Source organism: Eptesicus fuscus, chromosome 15 (genome assembly GCF_027574615.1).
Source record: "Eptesicus fuscus isolate TK198812 chromosome 15, DD_ASM_mEF_20220401, whole genome shotgun sequence".
NCBI classification, from domain to species: domain Eukaryota; kingdom Metazoa; phylum Chordata; class Mammalia; order Chiroptera; family Vespertilionidae; genus Eptesicus; species Eptesicus fuscus.
Window position 1 is genome coordinate 19,087,252 of NC_072487.1, and position 27,747 is coordinate 19,114,998.

Genomic DNA, 27,747 nt, shown 5'->3' on the forward strand with positions numbered 1-27,747 from the left:
TCTGATAACAGGAGGTAGCTGACCCGTGGGAGTATGGACCTGCCAGACCTCTCCCACCCCTAACCCATGCAGGCTGTGATTCCAGTTGGAGGCGGGGAAAAAGGGACCAGGCATTCAGCAGCCACCCCTTGGGCTGTGAGTTCTCAATGCTCAGAGCCTGGAAAAAATGGCTCCATGCTGGGCTACTTCCTGGGAAGCTGGACCTTCTTGTCCTAAAATGGTAACTGGGACCAGATCTGTGACAAAGCTTGACTTAGTGGTGAGCTGGACCCTGCCCTGGAGAAAGGGCTGGAGATTTCTCTTTTGGGTCTAAGGTTTCACTAAGTATGATTCTAAGGCTAAGCGATTTGGAGATTATTTTAAGTTTGAAGACTCAAGGGAGAACTTTGTTCAAGAGTCCCCATGCTGAGTCAGATGGGCTCATGATATGGGTGAGCCTCTCACAGAGGAATGCAGATGGACACCTGGGTTACCACCTCTCTCTTGAATCCACAGAACTTAAAACATACTTCATGTTCTCAGAGAACTTGGTAACAATGGTGGTGGGGGGAGAACATTTCAGCTCAAGTCCAGAGACTTGAGCTTGGGCTCAATGCCTGGTTCATGGGTGAGCAACCTGCATCTCTTATCTAGGGCTCAGTCCTCCCACAGCTCTGACCTACCTGGCCCAGACTGCTCAGGTCCCTACCCCTTGTAGCCTCACCATGAGGTTAGTTTGCATCATTGGGTTGGGATTTAGATCATTTAATCCTCTTTTTGGTTACATGGGGTCTGGATGCCTGCCCTTATGGGGTAGAGAAGCTCAGAGATGTTACGCATATTGCCCAAGGCCACAGAGCGTGGAGCACCAAGGTCAAGATTGGAACCTAGGTCTTTTGATTCAAGATCCAGTGCTCTTCCCCAAACACCAGGCACCTCCCGTCTGCTGTGTCTCAGATCTCAAGGCTCCACAAGCCACATCAAACCACATTCTCTCTGTCTGAAGTCTTTCCTGGAGTCCATTAAGCTAAAGGAGATTACTAAGGAGGGTAGGTTTTATTATTTTGTTTTGTCATTTTTTACAAATCAAATAAATATTTGCACTTGATTTGAAAAGCCAAGTAGTGCTAAAATGCTTATAAAAAATTCAGCAATCTCTCATTCCCCAGCCTCTTGGCCTCCTCCATTGTCCCTTCCCCAGAGAACAGTTTAATTGGATCTGTTTCTGCTAATATTTTCCTTCATATTCCTAAATAATGCTGCTGTCTGTTGACTCATCGACTTTAGTCATGGTCCGTTTTGGTTAATTAGGAGTTTTAGTCCTCTTATACTTCCCCTTCCCTCTCCCTTCTTTTCAGAATGGTTATCTGACAATACTTGATTATATCAAGACTAATATGTTTTTCTAACATTTCTGATGAGTAGGAAGGGAAGAAGATGATGAAGAAGGATGAACCTGCCTGGTTAAGCTGAGCCTTTTTGGGGTGAGGAATGTCCTCTGAGCCCTTCCTTTGTGACATGTAGGGTCACCTCCAAGGTGACCCCAGCTAGATGAGTTATCCAGGGCATCCCTGCCCTGCCCACTTCTGGACTTAAGGGGCAGGGTCTCCCCTCACCCCCCACTCTCTGTCCTGTTTTGGTCTCTAATGAAAATATCTTTATTATTATAGAAGTGGTTAACTCAAGTAAAAAATTAAGAAAATATATAAAGAAGGACACAAGTACCTATTATGGGGACTAGTACAACACAGTGGCCAAGAGCATGCTAGAAGACTGTCCAGCAGATCTGGCCTTGCATCTTGACCCCTCTTACCCAGTAGCTAGAAGACCTTGGTCAAGTTCTTTAACATGTGGACACTAGCAATACTGGCTGCATGATTTTGTTGTTTGAATTGAGTGATAGAATATATGTCAATCACTTATCCTTGACTCATGGTTAACTCTCATTAAATGTAGGTGAAGATGATGGTGGTGGTGATGAAGATGGTTGCTGAGTTCTGCCTGGTTGAATCTACTTATGATTTTTATTGGTATTTACAAGCATGCAGGTAAGGATAACTGCTCGTATTTTACATTGTACATATTTTACAAAGTAACATATTTACCTTTTTTTCATATAGTTAACGTACTTTTTAGTTGTTCTGAGTTGGGATTGCTAACTGCTCTCCCTGGAAATGTCATTTTAGGAGGTAACCTGGGTCATGAGGAGGGCAAGAGAAGCTGAGCTGAGTGGACGGGGCTCTGGTTTCCCCGCTCCCCACTTGCTCTGTCATAAGCAGCAGCTTGTTAATCAATTCTGGGTATTGAGCTTCCATATAAGAGTCTGTTGGAAAAAGGATCTATTCTATTAAAATGCATATACTTACTGCTGTAACACCTGATATGATCCCGTTCCATAAACCCTGACGATGAAAGGCTCCAAACAAATTGCCTTCTCTTGAAATGTTGCACGTGATTGATATCCTAGTTTCCAATTGCGAGACTGAAGTGGGAGCTTAATCACCTGCCACAGCCCAGGGTTCTCAAGGCTTGAGGCATGTATAAAAGGAAGTTAGCAGAGACCAAGAATACAACACCAAGGGAAAGGTTGTATGTCAAAGCAGGGAACCTGCTCCAGTGCAGAATGCCGTCTGTTCTGTGGATGAGGTTCTGCAGAAGAAAACAGAGAAGGCTTCCAAAGCCCCCAAATGGCACAGCATCCTGTGAGAGGGAAGCCGAGTTTCCAGTGAGGCCGATGGGCTGCAGCTGCTGGGGTTACTTGGCCTGGAAGCTCTGGGCTGGGTGGATGTGGTCTGCTGGCCTATGATGTGTTGCCAAGGGGCATCTTTTGGGGTGAAGTCCCACTCCCAATGATCGTGTCCCCCTGCCTGTCCCGTGCATAGGGCAGCCCCCGTGTCAGCAGGGTAGGTGACCAGGGAAGGTCTTGTTCCTCGATTCCCTGACAGTGGGGCCACCTGCCTGGGTGAAGATCCTGGCACATCACTCTCTTCCTGGTGATCAGGAGCCATCTCTATTTTGTCCTCCAGCTGAGGTATAATTACAGCATCAAGAACAGCGGGAAGGCTTCTCCATTCTACTGCTATTGTATTTTCACAAGTGTCAACGTCTTTAAAGATGAGCCCTTCCTTTTGGGCTTGGCTCTAAGATCTTCTGCCAGGTAATGGCTGGAGGGTGGAGAAGGTGGGGCCCACTGTTAGTGATTCTCTTAGCAACCCCCAGTTTTAGCATCAGTTGTCAGTCTGCTTTCTATGGTATCTGCATTTCAAACCTGGAAAGCCTTCTGGGTTCTGCCTGGCTGTACTGCTCCCTACCAGTTCCAGAATTCTGGCTGTATTTTTATTCTAGGCTGTGGCTTCACTTCTATACTTGTCAGTCATCATTCCACCATCTACCCCCTGCCTTCTTCAAGTTTCTTGAAAACCCTTGTCCATTGATGACCCTCCTTCTATTTCACTATGACATTTTATCATTTATTAGAGCTTAATGGTGTACTAGGTGTACCAGTTAATAATGGAGGATTTTGTAATCAAAGAAAACATGATAATTTCAGGAGAAACATCAAAAGTGCTTTATTCAAAGTAATGTCCATCACTAGCTACACATTTCCTCCATCTTTCAGGTAATTTGTGGATACTGTCTCTATAGAACTTTTCTTGTTTTGAGGCAAACCATTCAGAGACCCTATTTTCCACTTCTTCACATGTTTTGAAGCGCTGCTCAGAAAGTGCGTGTGCCATCTATCGGAACAAGTGGTAATCTGAAGGAGCAAGGTCTGGTGAATATGGCGGGTGGGTTAATACTTCCCAGGCAAGATCTTTTAACGTGTCTTTAAATGGTTTTGAAGTGTGTGATGGTGCGTTATCATGAAGCAAAATTACTTTGCCGTGTTTTCTGGGGCCTGTGCTGGGGCGGCTGGGGAGCAAGCACTCCCTGCTCTGTGTCATGGGGTTGCTTTCACGTGGTGTCCTCCAAATACCTTTTCACGGTAGTCTCATTGCTCTGCATGAGCTTGCAGTAATGTACAGAGTTAGAACAACTGTCTGCCCCAGCCCTGCCTCTAAAGCAGGAGTGAAGCAAACTGCTCAAGGCAATGGGCCCGGCACAACAAAGTCTTTCCAAAGTGATGCGCCTTTTTGGGATTTTGTGATTCAGGGCATGGAGAGATCCATTTCCTCTAAAAGTACTTTTTATATGTGCAGTTGTCAAGGAGGAGTAGGTGGGCAGGTGGGGTGTGCACAGGGCCCAATTGCAGATTAAATGGCCCCCTGACTCCTTGGGCCAGCCTGCCATCACCCAGGCCCACATCTGGTCGGCAGGCCTCGACGTGGGAAGACAGAGGCCCTTCTGAGCATAAGGACTGGGGTGAAGGGCAGGCAGGGGTGTTTTCTTTGGCAGGGCAGGCTCAGAGTTTCCACATGGCTGGCTGGGCAGGTGCGGGGCCCCTCCCCATTCTGGGGGGTGCAAAGGGTCATAGAAGCCTATGACCCTTCCAGAACATGTGCTCTGGATTCTGGAAAAGGCATCAGGGCAATGCTAGGCTGAGCTCCTGTTTAAGCCACTTCTGGGCCACAGGTGCCCCAGACCCTGCCTTTGCATCCTTGGACACAACATGATGGCTTTTCCTTGTCCAACTTCTAAGTGTGGCAACAAACTCGCTTGGTGCTAATCAAAAGGATCCTGGAACATTTCACTCCAGGAATTGAATCTAACACTGATTTTCTTGGGCTTTTCGTGCCCAGAGCAGTCAGCCTGCCTACCTGCGTGCTGCCTATCTACTCGGAAGCAAGGCTGTTCCTTCAGTGACAAGGGGGAAGCTTGGTTACTTCACCATTTCCCAAATCCCCATCCGTTTCATGTCACAGGATCATACAACAGGGGAGCCCGCACGTACCCTTTAAACAGGCAAGCAGCTACTTGAGGGTTACAGGCAGACAGAATGCCTGAAAAATGACTGCAATTTGACATGGATGCCAGGGAATGACTTATAAACTAAGAAATTGAGTTTTTTGGACTGTAGGCTCTCCTGGGCTTAAAAAAACACCACCACAAAAAACCAACAACGAAACTTTTCATTTAAGTTTCTAAGCAGAGCTCAGTGCTTACTATCAACTTGGAGTGGCTCTTTTCTTGGCTAAGTAACACAACACCTCCCATATTCGAAGGTCAGTTATTTGGAAACTTCAGCCGTCCAAAACCGAGGCAAGAACCTGGAAATCAGCAGGCTTTAAGTTGCCAGAATCATTGACATGCATTTCATGTACAGAAACTTAGGTACTTTACTCAGTGCACACCCCCTACCCTGGCGCTGTCTCTCAGCACATTGGCCCCTCTCCTCCACATTTTTTTTTTAAACACACAGTTCCAATGAACTTCTATTATCTGGTTTATTAGCCACAGAAGAGTAGGAGGGGCTGTTGCTAGAGGCAGACACATTCAGAACAGAAAGGAGTGACAGCCGATAGCTTCTCGGTGGGACTAGAGGCCCCCAAATGAAAACAAATGCAGAACTAAAAAGCATGGCAGCTCAGGAATTATGACCCCAACAGAATAAAACAGTACGAATACGTACACATACACACTTGTGTGCACATGCACACACATACATTTTTTATTAAGACTGGAAAAATATACCATGGTTTGCGCTTCTGACCTCAATTTAGTAAAGAGAATAAAAAATTATACACACATTTATAAAGCCTGGACAAATGCATCAACAGTGTTGGATAAATGAATTCCCACTTGTCTCATTTATCTGGAATAATAAGAGAATGGGGATTTGGAGTATTTTAATAGGAAGTTAACGTGTAGGTAACATGTATCAGTCTTTCCCCAGTTGTTCCCTGTGCTAAACCAGCCCTGTGAAAGGGTCTTCAAAAAAAGTTCACTGGACACATCAGTTTGGGAAAGGCTGGCTGTTCTATCCCCCTGTTGGCGTTTCATGATGCACGCTAATATTTTGAAGGCTCTATAGTAAAGGAACTTTGTTGACCTTTCTATAACCCATTGTATGAATCAGCAGTTAGGCACGGCTGGACCTAGGGGCTTGAATGCTGGGATAAGGGCTTGATCTTTGATATTCTGGCTTTATTTTCTTCAGCATTGCCTTCTTAGGTAGTTACTAGAAATTCTTTTTGATTTTAGACAGAGAGGAAGGGGAGAGAGGGAAGGAGAGAGGAAGGGAGACAGGTAAGGGGAAGGGAGGGAAGGGGAAAAAGAGAGAGAGAGAGAGAGAGAGAGAGAGAGAGAGAGAGAGAGAGAGAGAGAGAGAGAAACACTGATGTGAGAGAAATATACATCAGCTGCCTCCTGCATACCTCCTACTGAGGATCAAGCCTGCAACCCAGACATGTGCCCTGACTGAGAATGGAATCAGCAACTTTTCAGTGCAGGGAAGACACCCAACCAATGGAGCCATACTGGCCAGGGCTCTAGCAATTTTGAGCTTATAACATCCTTTTAACTAAAGGGCTTCTCCTTTCTAGTGGTTCTAGTAAAATCCCCTTAATTGTGTCTCTTTTGCCTGGACTGATCCCTGCACTGATTACCATGGCCAGGGTGATAGAAAATATGCAACATCCAGGCCTGAATTGGGGCTCCCCCTGGCCAGATCAGTGTGTGTGTGTGTGTGTGTGTGTGTGTGTGTGTGTGTGTGGTCAATCCCGTGTGAGCTACATGAACTGTAGGGGCTGGGGGTGGGGAGAGTCCCTAAAAGAAAACTGAGGTATAGTTTCCAGGGTAGGGAGGGATGAATGCTGAGCAGGCAGAAACAACAGTTTCCAACTCTGACAATACAGCCCTTTTATTGTGTAAAACCTATTGGAACACACATAGAGAAACACTGCCAAGTGCTCGTCATACATTTTTTCAAATAAGTTCAGAATACAATAAAATACACATGCATGCAAACATGTGGTTGGCCCTTTCTTTGATGATTTAGAAACCTCGGTGGATCCTGCAGTGCCTCGGTGTCGACTCCGTTGAAATATCCTGGTCACTGGTGGCTGAGATTGTTTGGCTGCTTGATAAATGGGGGGTTAGGACCCAGCCAGAGTGCAGGGCCCGGGGAGCCTGGGGAAGCTCCCTGGCCGGACAGTTAGATGCCGTGTATGGTGTAGTGTTCTCTCAAGTTCCGACCACCCCAGCATATATCACCTCACTTTATCCACACACAACCCTTTTTCTGTGTTACCTTCCCATCCGGGTGGGGAATTGAGGCTCAGAGAGGTTAAGCAACTTGGCAAATTCTCCACAGGCTTGCTCAAGGCCTGCTGCTCTCAGGGAGTTACCTTGAGTATCTTCAGTTCAGCTCAGGAGCGAATGGTCCGTGGCCCTGGCACCTGCTTTGCGCCCTGGCGCTGTGACTGCTGAGCTCCTGCTATGGGACAGAGCTACCTGGACAACTGGAAAACATCATTCTTCAGCGGACCTCAGCTAAGTCATTGCCTAGCCCTTTCATTGTAATTTAAAAAATGATGGTGGATTGGAGGGCGGGGGAGGGGGAGGCGGGAAGAAAACCAAGCCCATGACACACTTCACCACCCCACTCCTTGCCTTTGATCATGAAACATTTCCTAGAGTTGCTCTCCCCCGGTAACTAAGTTGTTCACAGCTTGTCTACTATTCTTCCTGGGATTTGTAACGAGGTCACCCCTGGCCATCACGCAGACCTGGAGGAGGGCTGTTTATGTCATCTTAAAGAAGGAGGCACGTTTCCCAGGCATGCTTTCTGGTCTAAATGATGACTGTTCAACCTCCCAGACCCTCCGAAGCTTTCTGTTCAAACAAACATTATTTATGTTCGGCAGGAGAACCGTTCCCCACTGTCTGCTTGCTCTACACTTTCCTAAAACTTCACATTTAATTTCTGTTTACACGTATATAAACCATGTCTTGAGGAGCAGCCTGGGAAATCCTTAGTTGAAGATGGATTTCGCCTTTGGAAAACACAGAGGTGAGTGACATCTGTATATTGTGTTATCAGAAGCGTGACACGTGGCTGATTGGGACCAGGTGCTTCACAGAATCCATCGGAGTGAAGTGGTAAATCTCTAGTTGACAGGCAAGGTGACAGCCCAGTTCTTGTTAGCAAAGGCTTGGTTAGCAATATCTGCCCTCCCCTTTAGGGGTGGCAAAGAGCAGTTGAGGACCTTGGGGTGCTATGAACACGAAGCTGAGGTTTGGCCAAAGATAACACTCACTGGTCCACCCATATACATTTGACCTGTAAAAGCAGCTCCAACGTGACAGGATGGATGTGTGTGGGAAAGACAGCAATTTTAGGTGAAGCTTAGAAGATTGGTGGAATTCATTGGGTATTTAGTTTTCTACTGTTTACTTCAAGGTTTGCATTAACACCAATGTTTTCCTAGTTGGCAGTCTGTGACTTGGGTAGGGAAGCTTCCTTGATTTAACTCACATTCAATGCATTCTGAGTCTGAATCCTGAGGTCTTTAAATTATAGCTGACTCAGTAAATGAGGGACAGAGAGAGACAAAAGCAAGGAGGTGTCACCTTATTTAGTTTCCTAATTTATCCTTTCTTGGATCAATTCACCAACAAATCAATTTTCACTGGGTTATTCTCCAAGAGGGTCATCCTTCTCTCTACCCCACCCCAACCCTAACTTTTACCCTGTGGGGATGAATTTACCTATTTTGGAGAGCCCCACAGATAGATTAGTGAGATCTAACTTGTCTAATTTTAGCTGAGAACCATTAATAAAATTGGATTACTTCCTTTGGGTTTATCTGCAGGATAATCCCTGAGATGAGTGGACAATAGCTTGCTGCCTATGAGAAAATCTACCATGTGGTAAGTGAAATATCCTTAATTTTAGCTTTTACTTTACTTGTTTATTCATGAATGGACATTTCTTCATTTTAAAAAGTAACTTAAAGGAAATAGCCCTTATGTGCAGATTTGGGTATCTTTTAAAAACATTTTTATTAATTTCAGAGAGGAAGGGAGAGGGATAGAGAGAGAGAAACATCAACGATGAGAGAGAATCATTGATTGGCTGCTTCCTGCTGACTGGGGAATTAAGCCCACAACCCAGGCATGTGCCCTGACCAGGAATCAAACTGTGACCTCCTGGTTCATAGGTTGATGCTCAACCACTAAGCCACATCTGCCGGGCCATTTGGGTCTTTTGAATTGAGACTGGGCTGCACATTTGGACCATAGGATAACGTCTTGGGAGGTATTTCTGAAAGTTTGTCAGTATTTTGGCGAGTCTTTGATTTAGCTACATGGGCTGACCTGTTTTCTTCCAAGACACAGAGCTTGGTTTACTAACTAATACCTCTGGTGTTTACCTATTGTGCAGTAGTGAACTCTGAATGAATGACTGATGTTCTTCTCAATCAAGAATGAAAACACAGGGGAATCCAGTGTTGACCATGGGAAGTAATGTGAGACTTCTGCCGGCCTGTCCTTCATCTCCCCATCTCTCTGAGTAACTTGGATGGTGATAATAGCAGTTAGCATTCAGTGAGTGTGTCAATGATATGCCAGGCATATCACTGAATATATTTCCTCAACATGAAGTAACTAATCATTTTCTCACCACAATCCTGTCCCATGGGGTATCCTCTTTTGAAAGGTGAAGAAGTTGAGGCATAAATGAGCTTGGGTGATTGTTGACCATTCTGGTCTCGGTGGACTCACAGATTTCTTGGTTTCATCTTGCCAAAGTCCTGGACACATCTGAGGCCAAGCAGGAGACTCTAGTGTGAGGAGTTACAATCCCAAGGCTGGCCTGTGGTTAACATCCCAAACTTTTACACTGTGTTTGTGGTATCTTGGAAAGGATGTCTCTTTTACTCCCTGCTGTGCTCTGTGATTTTGGCTGGAAAATTTTCCATATCCTCTATTCAAGCCCTTTCCATGGTTTAGCCTTCCTGGGTTTTTGCTCTGGCATCTGACTCATGCCCCCTCTCCTGGAGTTTCTGTAGCACATTGTTTGGTTGCTGGTATGTATTTATAGTTCTAGCATTGGCAAAATCTAAAATGCCTTAGGAAATGATTGGAATTTCAAGACGAGCTTTCTGGTGTATTTTTATGCTGCTCAGCAGAGTGTGATGCGCTGAAGTCAGTGCTGGCAAACAGGCTGGAGGTTGGCTTTTTGGCTGGGGGTCCTCGGAGCGGCTCACAGAGCTCCGTGCATGGCCATCGTCTGGGCCTGGGGACGCGACGACGTCCCCCAGAGCCTGTTCATGGAGAGCTCGCTAATATGCTGTTTAGTTTTGACACTTCCCACAGTAGCTTTATTTAAAAAGAGGGAGCTAGGAGCCCCAAAATGCCATAATTGATTTTAGGGGACGATAAAATAACCCCCGTAAAATGTGCTATTGTCATCTCTAGCAACCTCCGAGCAGCAAGGAAGAATGGGGCACACGCCAAGGTGGCCACGCATGGTTGGCGCTCACACGGAAGAGCTGGAGACAGCACACTGGGTAAGAGCGAGGCTCTGGCTAAAAAGCCAGACTACTGGCATTTGGAGCGGTTCCACCAGCTGGATGACCTTGGGCTTCTCATATGCTAATGGAGATAATTATAGGGTTGATGTGAGGATTAATTGTGGCAGGATCTAGACATGTTAGCCCCTGCCAATAGTATACACGCACAACTTCAGCATGCACACGGCACAGGAAGCCTGGCCCGGAGTGAGGCTCCTCCCACACCCAGGCCTGCACCTACCCACGGATGCCTGTGCTTCTTCTCTGCCCAAAGGTACTGTGGCTCCCGTCTTCCCACTCTCTAGGGCCGGAAATAAGACGATTGTCAAGGGCAGCACTGAGACTGAGTGTGTGCACACCCACAGCCATAGCCCCTCTGGCTTCATTCACAGAGCTGCCCCCCCCCAGGCCTGGGCCCCCAACACCCCTTGAGAAGCTGAAAACTGCACTTCTCCCTCTTTAGCCAGACACAGATGAGTGGCTGGGAACCACCCTCTCCCCGACACAACACAAGATGGGAGGGCTGAGCTTAAGAGAGACTCAGACGACACAATTTAAATAAATAAGCTGTATTATCTGTACAAAAAAATATAAATACAGTTTTGTGTTTTAGAGGAGGAAGTGCCTCCTTTCCACATTATTCAGCAGCCCTAATAATCTTGGGGCGCTGCTGAGTCACAATTCACAGAACAAACAGTAAATGAACATTCATGTCATGCAAGGGGCACACGGCTTCCTACCCCAAACCCAGGCCCTCCAAGCTGGCTCTGCAACCCATTTCAGAGGTTCCAGCCTGACATGGGGGAGCTGAGGACACCTGCTGTGTAGGAAATGTGAATATTGGCCCGTGGTTTTCAACAGCTATTGAACTAGAAATAACCAGCCACATTAGTAGTAGGATAGAATTTGTCTTCTTCACGTGAAACTATTGTGTCACAAATGAATTCTCTCTCATTGCCCCATCATCCCATGTTAGTTTTTACAATGTATTCTGTACACAGTGAATGGATCCAGAGTTAAACATCAGGTTCTATTAAAAAAAGGAACAATACAATAATCACCACGGAGTTTACAGAAACACAACTGCAAGAAGTTACTAAAAAGTCCCCCAAATACTTGGTTTTCTGGCTGACAATGTACAATTATTAATATTGCACTTTTTTATACAAGAAATCCTAATAAATATTCACAAAAGATATACAGACATAGAAAACATTCTCTTTTATTTTAAATAAACATTACACTGATTTTTAGTAACATGATATCTTAGAGCCCATTTTTGTGGTGAGGAAGAAGGAAATCCACCTAATTGTCCACAGCTCACCTGGGGAGGACACAGATTGACGGTGTCTCCCCTCAGATTTCCTTGCAGGCTGGAAAACACAGCCCTGATGTCAGCGGCGGCCCCGAGGGAGTGGTGCTTTCTCTGAAGGTGAGTGACTCTCGCCGCCCTGCCCTGCCAGGACGACTCAACTGTGGCCACTCGGGAAGGTGGCCAAAATCCCGTGTCCAAAGCCACTTGCTGAATAAGCAATTTGCCCAATCACCAAAACTGGCATAGGTGGACTCCTGGTGGTTCATTGTGTGTGGGGAATGGGTTGAAAGTCTTTGAGGACAGTCTCGGAAGCTTTAGTTATCTTTTGGCTTTGCCATCGCACCCCACACCCCGCCCCAACCTGCTCTATAGACAGGAGGGAACTCTCACTGTGGTCTGGGCAGGGCTCCCACAAGCCTACTGTCCCCGCCAGGCCCCCGACAGCTCTGGAATGAAGTGGCTGCTGTGTCCTGATGGCTGCTCTCGGGCAAATTAATTGGTTTTTGAAAATTGACTCTAGTCCCTGGCTCTGAAGTGGGGCAGCAAAGGCCATACATGCTCAGATGCCCCTGGCTCCCATCAGCAGTGAGTTCCAGGCTGGGGTACTTGAGACTTAGAGATGCCAGGGGTGGTTTTGCTGCGGGTGTACAGGCAGAAAGTTCTCTGAGACAGTGTGGGGAGAGAGACTCCCCTCCACCCCATGGAAGGCATGTCTCATACCGAAGCCTGAGCCCTCTGTGAGGGCAGCAGAGCTCCGAGTGGCCCCTGAGCCTGCCGGGGTCCCACGCCCAGGGGGTTCAGAGCCCCTCTGGGAGCCTCCTGGCTACTCACTCCTCCCCTGTCTCCCTCCACTCTCCCCTGAGGAACATGCAAGGCTTTCTTGCTTCTGTCCTCCTGCCCCTCTACTTCCTCTTCCTGCACCGTGTCCTTGAGGCTTACTTGCACTGTCTCCTCCTTTACCCCTACGTGTCCATGTTTTGAGTTCTTGTTGCTCTGTGCCCTCCACCTCCCCTCCCCAGCAGAAGAACTAAGTTCTGGGCTGCTGCTGCCTCAGCATGGTGCCCCCCTCGCCCTTTCTGAGGCCTAGGGACAGAGGCAGGGGAGGAGACAGGAGCAGCGCGCTCCTGCATTAACAGTGCGTGGGAAAGGCCCAGTCGGTGTCCAGAGTCGGGACCAATGCTTGACAAACCATCTGGGACCTGCCCACCTGCCTGCTGGGAGCTCTGGCTCCACGCTGTCCCCAGGGGCTATGCCGGCCTCTTCCCAGGTCTCTTTAGGACCCAGGTTTGGGAGGGAGCCAGCTTTGCAAGGAAGCTCCCACTGTCTGGCCCGGTCTGCTCTGCAACCTCCTTTTGACCTCTGTCCTGTCCGTTCCCAACATTCTGTCCTCCATCTAACTGAAAGAGAAGGCATGCTGAGGTCCTCAAGTCTGGGGGGAGGGGGGGCGGTGGGGGTTGGATGGGGGTGTGCGTGGTTGGGGGCAGGGAGGGGGGAAATAAATAAAACGAAGAAAGCTTAAGTTCTGTCCAAGGTGGTTGCGTGAGTCCTTTGTGCGGCCAGGGTCGGTCTTCCCTAGGCCCTCTCTTCACGCTTTGCCACAAGTTCCACAGCAGCGAGACTTGAACTGGCTGAGTTGGCAGAGTTTCAGCTGTTTCACCTTCTCGCAGTACCTGGTGGTATCTCTGCACTCCACTGGGAAAGAGGGGCAGAAAGGAAACGTGAAACAGAGATGAACGGCTCCGGCCAACTGGGTGTTTCCTGTGCTGGAGGGGCCACTGCTGTGCTGTCCCAGGAGCTCAGCCACCACCCCTCCTGCCCCTGGCTGCCCACACGGAGGCCTTTCTGAGAGCCCCCCTTCCTGCCGGTGCCTGTGGGCTCCCTGTCTCTGGCCCGCCTCACCTCCCAGGCAAGTTGCTGTCTCCCATGGTATTTTAGTATTTTAGTAAGTGACTCTCCTCCTTGAGACGGGTTCCAGAAGGACTACATTTTGTTCCGCTGCAAGGTGGCATGTGAGTGAGGCCCTAGTTGATGGCCTCAACCCCCTGAGCAGCTTTGTCTTGGCATATTCTCTCTCCACCTATGCCTCTCTACTTCTCATCACCAGGCCTTACCGGACACCACGGCCTTCTAGTCCAGTACTGGCACAGACTACATGGTCCTTCAACACTGGTGCTGATTTGGGTTGTGGACATCTCGGATTGACCTAGTCCGAACTCCTTTCATTGAACACTGGCCCTCAGTGTGGTGAGCTCCTACCACCAGGATGGGTCAGCCCCACCAGGAGGACAAAGACCACCCCTCCCCAAGTGTAGAGAAAGCCACCAGGACTGAAGGTAAGGGGACTGTTTGCCTCCAGGTCCCCTGCCTCTGCGCTAGGAATCGGATGCTCAGGGAGGCCCTGTTGGGCGGAAACGGCACTGCACCAGGTAAGTTTCCTAGTCTTTGCCTCACGCTTTGTCGTCTTCCCTGTGGGGAAGCACCTCCAATTTGTTTCGGGCCTAGAGCAGTGGTCGGCAAACTCATTAGTCAACAGAGCCAAATATCAACAGGACAATGATTGAAATTTCTTTTGAGAGCCAAATTGTTTAAACTTAAACTTCTTCTAACGCCACTTCTTCAAAATAGACTCGCCCAGGCCGTGGTATTTTGTGGAAGAGCCACACTCAAGGGGCCAAAGAGCCGCATGTGGCTCGCGAGCCGCAGTTTGCAGACCACTGGTCTAGAGCAGGGGTCCTCAAACTTTTTAAACAGGGGGGCCAGTTCACTGTCTCTCAGACCATTGGAGGGCCGGACTGTAGTTTAAAAAAAACTATGAACAAATTCCTATGCACAACTGCACATATCTTATTTTGAAGTAAAAAAACAAAACGGCAAAAACACCCGCATGTGGCCCGCGGGCCGTAGTTTGAGGACGCCTGGTCTAGAGGAATAAAAAATAGATTCCCACCCAACGGGGCTACAAAGGCTGGTGTTGGGCTGAGGAGGACCAGACCTGCAGGAGGAGGGAGTGAATGAATGTCGGTGCCCTGGGGCAGGGCTCAGTGTGGTCGGTGCCCTGGGGCAGGGGAGGAGGGACGTGGTCAGCAGAGCCTTGTTCTGTGAGAAGCAGAGCCGTGATGGGCACCTTGTTCTGTGAGCAGAGGCACTCTGCGTGCTGCTTTAGAGTGCACAGTGCTTTCTCCTTAGTAGCCCTCCCCCGAGGGCCCTGTTCAGTTGTCCCCTACACACCCGCCCAACGACTGCAGGTGAGCTGGAGGCTGATTTCATCCGGCACTTGGCTCTCTCTGGGCCAGGATGGAGCTCTTAGGGCACTCAGCCATCTTCTGTGGCTTGAATATGTGTACACACATCCTTGCACACACCCATGCACCCCTCTGAAAAGACCTAACTCTAGCCCCAGCTCACAGTCCTTGGGAAGCCAGATCCAGTGCCCTGTGCTCTGGCTTGGGCCCAGGAACTGCCCTCTGCACCCGGTGCCCTGGGGCGGGGGGGGGGGGGATTTGCGGAAGACTCTTTGGGATCGGAACATACTGTTTTCACACGGGGTGATGTTGCAGCGCTGCCAGTTGGCGGGCCGGGGCCCCCAGGAGCACAGGTGCTCAGGCACCGCCTTGTTGGTGTGGGCGTGCACACACTCCACACGCCGGGACTGGAAGCCGTAGTTGCCGCAGGTCGCTGTGCACAGGGTCCACAGGCTGACCCTCCAGTGTACGCTGCAGGCTTCTGACCAGCAGTTCTGGGTGCTCACGGGCCTGCAGGAGGAGGGGGGCAGGGTTAGACTCTGCCTCTGTGGGGGCTGGAGCTGGATGCGGGGTGGGGACAGATGTGAAAATAACACTGCAAACCCGAGGATGTTGGGCAATGAAGAGCTTCCAGTGCTACCAGATCTGGGCTCCGATCTCTGCTCTGTTACTGAAAGGCTCTAACATCTCAGAAGGCCACCTCCTCTAACTGGGACTCCGTCTGCTCATCTCTCCAATGCCTGCCTCACTGCAGGACCTGAGAATGGGCTCAACCCAGGGTGCAGGTTTGCAGAGGCAGAGCCTGGAGCCATCACCCCAGGGGGACACCTACAGGGAGGTATGACAGGAAATGGGGGCTAGATAGGGATGACAGGTAGAGACTCAGGGACAAAGGCCCTCATGTCAGCATAACTTCTAGAGGGAGGTCAGCAAGAGTGAGGGGGGCTGCTGGAGCCCTTAAGATCCGGTGGCCACTTTGTGGACTTCACCTCCTGCCCACCCTGGGGCTAGAAAGGTCTCTTGTGGTCTCAGGCTTTCCTCAGAGGAACCTACACATCTTCATCTCCAAGAAAGGAGAGCCCAGCCTGGCCCATTCAGTAAACACAAGGCACCACTGAGCCTTCTACCTTGGGAGAGGCCAGTGGCCTGGGGAGAACTGAGGTGAAAGGGCAGGGCATGTGACCCCTGGGACCGTGGGAGACTGGAGGAGAACCATTCATTCACCACCATCTTTCTGTGCTATTGACACAGGGGCTGGGGAAAGGAGGCCCATGGCTTTCTCTTACCTCGGGAGGGCACTGCACTGCTCTGACGGTAAGGTGACGCCGTCCAGTGTCTGGCAGAAGACTTGTCTGTGTTGCACAGCTAGGTGAGGCCCGATGCAAGGCCCATTGCACTGGCAAGCAGAGAAGGTGACATATAATGTTAGGCAAGCCAGGGGAGGCTGCGGTATTCAGGCTGCATGGGACACATGGACAGGGTCAGATCATCTTGCCCCTCTTTGGGCCAACTAAAGGGTGTTCATGGCATGTTTCCTCTGTGCCACAGTGGAAGCGTTAGCTTTCCTGTGGTCTGTGAGCATTCTGCTAGCAAATGGCTAATGGCAGTTGTAGAGCCAATCAGAGAATGTCAACCCCTCCCAGATTAAACAGGTGAAAGATTGCTTGGCATAATGGGCCAGGAATGTGTTGGTAACCTTTATTATTCTACATCCTGTTTCTATGACTTTAGAGGTGAAGACCTTTAGAAAAGCCCCCCAGTCCCACCTTTACTCCTGAGAATTATTTGATTTATTGTTTTCTTGCTCAATTCACCCAAGTAACCAAGTCTATGAGTTCTTTTCTTCCTTTGGCTTCATTTTCTCCAGGTTAAACCCAGGATGGCTGAGCAAAAGCAGACTTAGGTATGTACAACTAGTCCCTGCTTATATTCTCTTGATATGTGCTCATGGAGATTGTTAGGCTTTTCCTCGAGTTGGCAGAGCCAGAGTCTAGCACAGGAAATGCCCGTAACAATGGTGTCTACAAAAGCAGCAGGCCTTAGCTGACATCTGCTATTTGAGTACGAGGCCAGATATCCCCTAGAGGTCACTTTAGAACCAAAGTCCTTAACTTGGGGGGGGGGGGTGTCTTTGGACTTCCTAGGGGACCCCGGGAGAGCTGTTAACCTTTAAAATTATAAGCAGAAATCTTGTGTTTATTGACATTTTTTTTCTAGCAAGAGGCTTTAGCTTTTATCAGATGCTCAAAGGATTCCAGAGGTTTAAAACCACTGAAGGAAAGGATTTAAGGTAAAGATAGTCTCTTAGGTCAGGCAACTGTGCCCCAAATCAGTTACTGCTCCTTCTGCCACAGCTGAGTATACCAGAGTCTTGTCAATCAAATCTCATCTGTTTGTCGGACCAAGTGATGCTAGAAGGTGGGAACTCAGAGAGCAGAAAGAGATGGGCTCTGAAGGGTCCAGTGTGATGATCCTGTTGTTCACAAAGACACAGGAGGGTGAGGGAAAATGTAAAAATGCCCCTTGACACCAACAACTGGGAGTTTTAGATAAAATATATACCTAATTTGTTAAAATTTATTATTTTATTTATATAATTCAGTGGCATTAGTACATTCATGTTGTTGTACACCATTAAGATTATTCATCTCTAGAACTTTTTCATCATCCTGAACTCCCCGGCTGTGGTATCCATTATTCTACTTCCTATTTCTATGACTTTACTCCAGGTACCCCATTTAAGTGAAATCATGCAGTGTATGTTCTTTTGTGTCTGGCTTCTTTAACTTAAATGTTTTCAAGGTTCATCCATGTTTTAGCATATAGAATTTCTCTTTTATTTAAGGCTGGATAACATGCCATTGGAAGTATACGCCACATTTTGTTTATCCTTCCCTTTATCCTGCTAACGAACATATGAGTTGTTTTTATTTTTATGGCTATTGTGAATAATGCTATCATGAATATTAGTGTTCAAATATCAGTTCAAGCTCCTGCTTTCAGTTCTTCTGAGTATATAGCTAGAAGTGGAATTGCTGGATCATAAGGTAATTCTATGTTTACTTTTTTGAGGAACCTCCATACTATTTTCCACAGTAATTATGCCATTTCATATTCCCATCAACAGTGCTTAAGGGTTCCAGTTTCTCCATATCTTGGTCAACATTTGTTATTTTTTTTTTTTTTTTTAAATAACAATCCTGATGGATAAGTGGTATCTCATTGTGGTTTTGATTTGCATTTCCCTAAATACTAGTGATGTTCAATATCTTTTCATTTGTGTATTGGCCATTTATACATATTCTTTAGAGAAATATCTATTCAAGGCTTTGTGTTTTGTTGTTGATTTATAGTTATCTTCTATATATTCAGGATATTAACCCTTTATCAAATTTATGATTTACAAATATAGTTGACCCTGGAACAACACAAGTTTGAATTGTGTTGGTTCATTTATATGCAGATTTTTTCAATAAATACTATACTGTTTTTTATCCATGGTTGAGAGTTCATGGGTGTGGAGGGCTGACTGTATGCATTGATCTATGTCATTTTATGTAGAGGATTTGAACATCTGTAGATTTTGGTATCTGCAGGGTTGGGGCGGTCCTGGAACGAATACCTGTGGATACTGAGGGGTAACTTAAGTTTTTGGGGAGTCAAAAGTTATAAACAGATTTTTGACTGTGTGGGAGTGGGCATCCCTAATCCTGATGTTATTCAAGGGTCAACTGAAATTCCTCCCATTCTGTTTGTTGCCTTTTTACTCTGTTGATAGTGTCCTTTAATGAAGAAAACTTTATTTTGTTGCCTTTGCTTTTAGTGTCATATCCAAGAAATCATTGCCAAATGCATTATTATTAAGTGTCTCCCTTCCCTGTTTTCTTCTAAGGGTTTTATACTTTTAACTCTTAGATTCATTTTGTGTTAATTTTTGTGTATGGTGTAAGATAGGGATCCAACTTCATTCTCTTACATGTAGCTATACAATTTTCCTAGCACCATTTGTTGCAAAGACTGTCCTTTCCCCATTGAATGATCTTGACACACTTCATTTGACCATATGTGCTAGAGTTTATTTCTGGGCTTTCTATTTTATTCCATTCTGTTGGTCTATATGTCTGTATTAGTATGCCAGCACTATACTGTTTTGATTACTGAAACTTTGTGTAGTAAGTTTTGAAATCAGGAATTGTGAAATCTTCAACTTGTTCTGGCCATTTGAGATTTTGATAGGATTTGAATTAAATCTGTAAATCAATTTGAGCAGTATTGAAATCTTAAGTTTTCCAATCTATGAACACAAATGTCTTTTGCCTCCTTGGTTAAGTTTATTCCTAAGTATTTATTATTTCTGGTGCTATTATAAATTGAATTGTTTAAATTTTCTTATTGCTGATGTATAAAAATGCAACTGATTTTATTAGCTCTAAGGTGTTTTTTTGGCTTTTATAAATGAGATCATGTCATCAATGAACAAAGATAATTTTATTTCTTCCTATCCAAGTTGGATGGCTTGACTTTTCTCTCTTTTTCTTGCCTAATACTCTGAACTTCCAATACTATCTATATTGAATGGAAGTAGCAGACATTGAACCCTTCTGGGACTCGCACAATGTGTATGTTGGTACCATTTTCTTCATTCAGCTCCTTAGACTTGATAATTTTAATAATCCTTTTTTTCAGGTTTGCTAATTATTTCTTCTGCCTACTTAAACCTGCTGTTGAAAAATTTCAATACAGATATTATATTTTTCAGATCCAAAATTTCTGTCTTTGTTATTATAATTTTTCAAGTTATAGTTGACATACAATATTATTAGTTTCAGGTCTACAACATAGTGATTCAACATTTATAGTCCTTACAATGTTATCACCAGAATAAGTCTAGTAACCATTTATCACCATACAAAGTTATTAAAATATTGACTATTTTCACTATGCTATATCCCCATGACATAAAAAAATAACTGGAGGTTTGTACCTTTTATCCCCCAATTCCTCCCCTCTGGAAACCATTAGTTTGTTCTCTGTATTTAGGGGTCTGTTTCTCTTTTGTTATATTTGTTTGTTTTTTAAGATTCCACAATAAGACAAATACCATATAAGTGACATTATATGGTATTTGTCTTATTTATCTTAGCATAACACCTTTTAGGTCCATCCATGTTTCAAATGGCAAGATTCCATTTTTTATGGCTGAGTTATATATATATATATACACACACACTGAGTGGCCAGATTATTATGATCTCTGAATGCATAATAATCCGGCCACTCAGTGTATATCCTATATAATAAAAGGCTAATATGCAAGTTGTCCCCTCAACCAGGAGTTCGACCAGCAGGCAGACTGGCCAACTGCCCATGTCCCCTCCCCTTGGCCAGGCTGGCCGGACCGCACCCATGCACCAGGCCTCATACATATATATATATATATACATACTCACAGTGTATATAATCTTCTTTATTCATTCATCTCTTGATGAACACCTAGGTTTATTCCATATATTGGTTATTGTAAATAATACTGCAATGAACATAGAGGTGCATTTTTCTTTTTGAGTTAGTGTTTTCACGTGTTTTTTTTTTCCAGATAGATATCCTGGAGTGGAATTGCTGAGTCCTATGGTCATTCTATTTTTACTGTTCTCCATAATGGCTGTATCAGTTTACAATCCCACTAGCTATGCAAAAAAAGGGTTCCCTCTTCTCCACATCCTCAGCAACATGTTATTTGCTGACTTTTTGGTAGCAGTCATTCTTATAGGTGTGAGGTTCTCAATGTGATTTTGATTTGCATTTCCCTGATGATTTGTGATACTGAGCATTTTTTTTTCATGCTTTTTGGACATCTGTATATGTTCTTTGGAGAAATGTCAGGTGCTCTCCTTTTTAAAATCGGTTTGTTGTTCTGATGTTGAATTGTGTGAGTTATTTTTGCTATTAATCTTATGGGATATATCATTGGCAAATATCTTCTCCCAATCAGTAGGCTGTCTTTTCAGTTTGATGTACACCCATTAGTTGTTTTTTCTATTGTTGTCCTTACCTGAGAAGATATATATAAAAAATATTGCTAAGACCAATGTCAAAGGGTTTACTGACTATGATATCAGGCCTTATATAGAAGTCTTAATCCACTCTGAGTTTATTTTTGCTTGTATCTGTCCAGTTTTCCCAACACCATTTATTGAAGAGGCTGTCATTTCCCCACTGTATATTCCAATGTCATAGATTGACTATATAATTGTGGTTAATTTCTGGGCTTTTATTATGTTCCATTGATGTATGTGTCTGTTTTTATGTAGTACCATACTGCTTTAATATAGTATAGTATAGTTTGAAATCAGGGAATGTGATGCCACCAGCTTTTTTGTCCTTTCTTACATTGCTTTGGCTATTGGGGGAAATTTGTGATTCCATATAAATTTTAGGAATGTTTGTTCTGGTTTTCTGAAAAATACCATTGGAATGTTCTCATTTTGTTCACATATCGTTTTTCTGATTTCCTTCAGTTTTTTAAATCTGTTTTTCTTTAGCTCCTTGAGTGTATTGAAGACAGTTGTTTTAAGCTCTTTGTCTAATACATCTGATGCACTGTTTCTTCAGGGATGGTTTCTGCCACTTCATTTTCTTCCTTGAATGGACCATGTTTTCCTGTTTCTTTGTATGGCTTATGATTTATTTTGGAATTGGGTTTTGAGGACAGTCATCTCTCCGTCTTTGCACACTCTCTTTACTGATTAGCTGGATGTTCTCTGAGCCTAGGGATCAGCCTTAGGTGAAAGCTTCAGGTCTTTTATGAGCACATGTCTTACCTAGGCCTGCATGTGGCTTTCTCAACTCCCCTGTATACATGGAAACTTTTGAATGGCTTACTTGCCAGAGTCTCATTCCAGGTGTTTCTAATGTCTATTGTATGTCTCCATCTGTAATCTTTTGCCCCAGGTGCCTACAGGTTGGTAGTCCCCCGGAAGCTTTCACAAGTAGTGGTTGCCACTTGAGATCTGAGTTAGATGAAACAGAGATCAGTCCTTCAGGTAGCCACCTGACAGGTTAGCATATTGCAAATAGGATCTTCTCTGCTCCCTACAGATTAAAGGAGGGAAATGGGCTGCTGCTGCCTCTAGACCAAGTCTGTGCGATGCTGGTTGGGGTGGAAAAGGATGAGTGAAGATAACATAGTAGGTCCCACTGTTTTGAAGGTGGGTATTTTTTATTGGGTGTTTGCTGTAAACTTTGACTGTTTTTCAGAGATCCTGTTAGGGTAGTTCCGTGGTTGGCCGAGTGTGGCTCTTCCACAAAATTCCACGGCCTGGGTGAGTCTATTTTGAAGAAGTGGCGTTAGAAGAAGTTTAAGTTTAAAAAATTTGGCTCTCAAAAGAAATTTCAATCGCTGTACTGTTGATATTTGGCTGTTGACTAATGAGTTTGCCGATCACTGGGGTAGTTCATCCAGTTTCTGGTTGTTTTGTTGTTTCCATGGAGAAATGAGAAGTTAGAGCTTCCTAGTCTGCTATTTTGCTGCTATCCTTTGACCACAATTGGGAATTCATGAAGGAGTGATATGATCCCACTCCTGTTTTCTCCACTGGATTGACTTTAGTGCCAGTTGCCACACTGAAATTGCCTGTCCATCATGTTCCACTTGGTACTGACCGATACGCTATTTTCTTTGTTCTTTCTGGAAACAACTCCTTTGTGAACATATGCTTTCTATGTTTCCCCCTAATCATTAGGTTATCTTCCCACCTCCCCTTCTTCCTCCTACAGCTTCATTAGTGTCCCCTAGGGTTCCATCCTATGCCTTTTCATCTCATGTTTTCCCTTGGGTTATCCTATCCCTGACTCCTAGCTATCAGTAGTCTATTGATGACTTTCAAATTGACAGTGTTTAGCATGGCTTTAAGTCCTGGCTCTATATAGCCAACTGCTTAGTAAACATACCCAAAACAAATTTTTTGTCACTCCAAATTACCATTTTTCCCCACCTGTATTCTTAGTTATTCAATCCATAAACCTGAGAGTCATCTTAGCTCCCTCCTTGTCTCTCATCTCTGATATCTAAGAGGTCACTGAAGCCATGTGAATTACACTTTCATAGGATCTCTTCTCCATTTCCATTGCCCAATGCCTTCATTCTCATCAGCAAATTTCTCACATAGAATAGGTTTCTCTTTCACTTTCCAATTCACTTATGCCACAGAATAATCTTTTCAAAGTATAACTCTGTTCATGACATTCTTATTTAAAAATCTTTCTAGGTGCCCCCGTACCTCACCCCTAACAAAGTGGCATTAATAAAAATATCCAGACTCTTCATGATCTTGCACCTGTTTTTCAGCCACATTTCTACCTCTCACTGAATTCTCCTGCAAACATTCCAGGGCTGCTTTTGCCTTCATTCCTTTTCCCCACCCAAGATAGTTGCCTCATAAATGTATGCTGGGTTAAAAGAAGAAAGTTGAATTACTACATGAAGACAGATTGTTTGAGCTGAGAAAGTAGTTTTAGTTCTACTTACACTAAAATAAGCATGGTTTTCATAGACTTCAAAGAGGTAGGCAAATGAAGGAGCAGATATTTACATGACATTATTCCCAAAGGACTTTCTCATCAGAAACTATTACTGTTTTTATTCTCACAGGAATAGAATGCAGAAGATTGAGGGGCATCTATAGTTTGTAGCACATGCCAACAATACCACCAATAGAAAATTATCAACAGGATTGTGAGATCAAGCAGTTCCCTGTAATGCCTCAAGCCTCGCTACTATTTAAAATACGATCCTTGGACCAGTAGCATTGGCATCACCTGAAAGGTCTTGGAAATTCAGCAGATGAACACAGTGAGAATGTCAACAAAGAGAGAGAAAATATAAGAAAGTACTAAATAGAAGTCACAGAACTTGTACTGAAAAATACCCTAGCGGGGTTTGGGGGGCAGAACTCACCCAATCAGAGCAGCAAATAGAAGAAAGAATGAAAACAAATGAAGATACTTGAGGAGACTTATGAGACAACATCAAGCAGACCAACAATCACAGGAGAAGAGAGAAAGGGGTTGAAATCTTCCCTAACCTGGGGAAAGAAACAGACATCTAGATCTAAGGAGCCCAGGGAATTCCAAGGAAGGTGAAACCATACTAATTTACATTTTAATTAATTGTCCAAAGTTAAAGACACAGACAAAATTTTAAAAGCAACTTATGTCTAAGGGATAACGTTGCCCCACCCCAAGACCATTAGCATTCAGGATCAAAGAATGTTTTCCACACAAGCAAAATTTAAAGGAGTTTATCATTATTAAATCAGCCTTATAAGAAATCTTAAAGAGACTTTTTTTAAGGTGAAAGGAAAGGGTGCTAATTAGTAGTAAGAAAACATATGAAAGTATAAATGTCACAGATAAAGGTAATAAGTAGAAAAGGTAGTGGATTAATTAGTCATAATGCTAGTATGAAGGTTAAAAGTAGTAAATATAACTACAATAATTAAAGGATTCATAAGATAAAAAGATGTTAAAAATGTGTGGGAAGAGTAAAAATGTTGATTGCATTCCAAATTCTAACTTATCAACTTTAAAATAGACTGTTCTAAATGTGTTATTATATGTAAGTCTCATGGTAACCACAAATCAAATACCTATAATAGTTACACAAACTATAAAGAGAAAGGAATCTTAAGTATACCACTAAATAAAGTCATCAGACCACAAGAGAATAGAGTTAGGGAAGAAAGGAGAGGAACTACAAAACAACCAGAATACAATGAATAAAATGGCAAATTCTCCACTCAAAAGAAAGAGTGGTGGGATGGCTATGGTGCCTATAGGAAACTCACTTCAGATGTAAGGACATACACTGAAAGGATGGGAAAAGGTATTCTATATAAATAGCACCAAGAGAGAGTAAGAGTTTCTACACCTTTATCAAATAAAATAGACTTTAAGACATAGACTGTACTAAGAGATTAAGAAGGACATTACATAATGATAAAGGGGTCAATATAACATTTATAAATATCGCAAATATTAACAGACCCAAAGGGAGAAAAGGACAGCATTATAATAACACTAGGGAACTTTAATACGCTGCTTACATCAATGAGTAGAAGAGACAGAAAATTAATTAGAATAGATTGGCCTTAAATGATACATCAGACCAGATGGACTTACCAAAATATATACAAAACAGTCTACACTTTCTTCTCAAGTTCACATGGAACATTCTTCAGGATAAATTATATATGAGGCCACAAAACATCTTACTTTTGTAAATTTAAAAAGGCTGAAATCATATCAATCATCTTTTCTGACCACAATGGTATGAAACTAAAAATGAATTACAAGAAGAAAACTGGAAAATTCACAAATATGTGGAGATTAAATGACATGCTATTGAACAACCAATGGAAAATATATAATAAAACTTATGAGATATAGTAAAAGCAATTCTAAGAGGAAAGGTCATAGGAAAAAAATGGGTAGAGGACCTGAATAGACACTTTTTCCAAAGAGGACAAACAGATGGCCAAGAGACATTTGGAAAAATGCTCAACATCACTAATCATCAGAGAGATGCAAATTAAAATGACAATAAATCAACAAACAACAGTTCTGGTGAAGATGTGGAGAAAAAGGAACCCTACTACACTGTTGGTGAGAATGCAGACTGGTATAGCCACTATGGAAAACTGTGTGGAGTTTCCTCAAAAAATTAAAAATGGAACTGCCATTTGAGCCAGTGATCCCACTTCTATGAATCCCAAAATACAAATCAGAAAGAATATATGGAGAACTATTTACAATAGCTAAGATCTAGAAATAGCCCAAGTGCCCATCAGTAGATGAGTGCATAAAAAAGCTGTCGTACATTTACACAATGAAATACTTATTATGCAGTATAAAAAGGAAGGATCTTTGGAGAGTATTATACAAAGCAAAATAAGCCAGTCAGAGAAAGATAAATATCACATGACCTCCCTTATATGTGGAAACTGATGAATAAAATAGAACCAGAAACATGGAACAGACTGACGAATCTCAAGGGGGGAGGAGGGTGGGTGGGAAGAGATTAACCAAAGAATTTATATGCATATACATTGCCCATAGACACAGACAATAGGGTGGTGAAGTCCTGGGGTGGAAGTGGGCAATGGGGGATATCTGTAATATTCTCAACAATAAAGATAAAAAACTAAGGACATCTGAATAAAGTAGGGATTATTGTTAAAAGAAACCCGAGCCAGCTGGTGTGGCTCAGTGGTTTCGTGTCGACCTATGAACCAGGAGGTCATGGTTCGTTCCCAGTCAGGAGATATGCCCGGTTGCAGAAGGCAGTCAAACATCTCATCATTGATGTTTCTCTCTCTCCCTTCCTCTCTGAAATCAATAAAAATATATATAAAAAATAAGAAAAATATCAAGCAACCTAACTTTATATCCTAATGAACTATATAAAAAGAACAAATGAAGCTCTTAAGTATAAGGAAGGAAATAAAGATTAGAGCAGAAATGTATGAAACAGAGGCTAAAAAGACAATAGAAAAGAAATAAAACTAAGCTAGTTCTTTAAAAAGAGAAAATTGACAAACCTTTAGCTAGACTCACAAAAAAAGAACTCAAAATCAAATGCAAGAAGATATGTTATAACTGATACCAAAGAAATACAATCACAAGAAACTACTATGTATACTTATATGCCAACAAATGAGACAACCTAGAAGAAATGGATAAATTTCTAGAAACATACAACCTACCAAGATTGAATCATGAGTAGAAAATCGGAATAGACTGATTACTATTAAGGAGATTGAATCAGTAATTCAAAACCTCTCAACAAACAAAAGTATAGGACCAGATGGTTTCACTGGGGAATTCGACCACCAAATATTTTAAAAGAATTAATACCAATCCTTCTCAAATGCTTCCAAACTCATTTTACTAGACCAGCATCACCCTGATACCAAAACCAGAAAAAGACACCACAAGAAAATACAATTTACAGGCAAATATCTTCAACAATACATTAAAAGGATCATACATCATACCAAGTGAGAATTATTCCAGGGATGCAAGGATGGTTTAACATCCATATATCTATCAATGTGATAATCACATTAACAAAATGAAGGATAAAATAGATGCAGAAAAAGTATGACAAAATTCAATATAATAAAGGCCATATATGACAAGCCCACAGCTAACATCATACTCAAGATTGAAAAGCTGAAAGCTTTTTCTCTAAGACCAGGAATCAGACGAGGATGCCCACTCTTATCCTTTTCACCACTTACAATTGCATCAAAAAGGATAAAATACCCAGGCATAAACTTAAAGGGGTGAAAAATGTGTACACTGAAAACTATAAGACATTAAGACATTAACAAAATAAATGGAAAGATATTGCATGCTCATGTATTTGAAGAATATTGTTAAAATAAAATGTTATTAACAAAGCAATCCCTATCAAAATTTCAATGTCATTTTTTCAAAGAAATATAACAATCCTAAATTTTTATGAAACTGCAAAATACCCAAATAACAAAGCAATCTTGAAAAAAAAAAAAAGCTAGAGCAATCATACTCTTTGATTTCAAAATATATTACAACAAACCTATAGTAGTCAACAAAGTATGGTGCAGGCATAAAAGCAGACACAAAATAGAGAGTCCAGAAGTAAACCCACATAACTATGATTAATTACAACAAAGGAACCAAGAATATACATGGGGAAATGACAGTGTCTTCA

At 43.7% G+C, this 27,747-nt stretch overlaps 1 protein-coding gene and 2 long non-coding RNA genes across 4 annotated transcripts in view; 2 read left to right on the forward strand and 1 right to left on the reverse strand.

Moving 5' to 3' along the window:
• Window positions 1-7,884: 7,884 nt before the first annotated feature.
• Window positions 7,885-10,421, forward strand: LOC129151769 (uncharacterized). Its single transcript, XR_008558406.1, has 4 exons — window positions 7,885-7,930; window positions 8,733-8,790; window positions 9,305-9,468; window positions 10,342-10,421. It is a non-coding gene; the product is annotated as an uncharacterized LOC129151769 (long non-coding RNA).
• A 1,390-nt stretch (window positions 10,422-11,811) lies between these two features.
• Window positions 11,812-14,179, forward strand: LOC129151564 (uncharacterized). The gene is made up of 3 exons (XR_008558218.1): window positions 11,812-11,868; window positions 13,856-13,995; window positions 14,108-14,179. It is a non-coding gene; the product is annotated as an uncharacterized LOC129151564 (long non-coding RNA).
• ADAMTSL1 (ADAMTS like 1) overlaps window positions 13,217-27,747 on the reverse strand; it is an 882,329-nt gene continuing 867,798 nt past the window's right edge. For both annotated transcript variants that reach the window (XM_028150731.2, XM_008145030.3), the window contains 3 exons: window positions 16,280-16,389; window positions 15,283-15,503; window positions 13,217-13,443 (listed from right to left, as the gene is read on the reverse strand). In XM_028150731.2, the coding sequence (XP_028006532.2) occupies window positions 13,337-13,443; window positions 15,283-15,503; window positions 16,280-16,389 (438 nt within the window). In that variant the 3' untranslated portion in view covers window positions 13,217-13,336. The remainder of the gene's footprint in view (window positions 13,444-15,282; window positions 15,504-16,279; window positions 16,390-27,747) is intronic.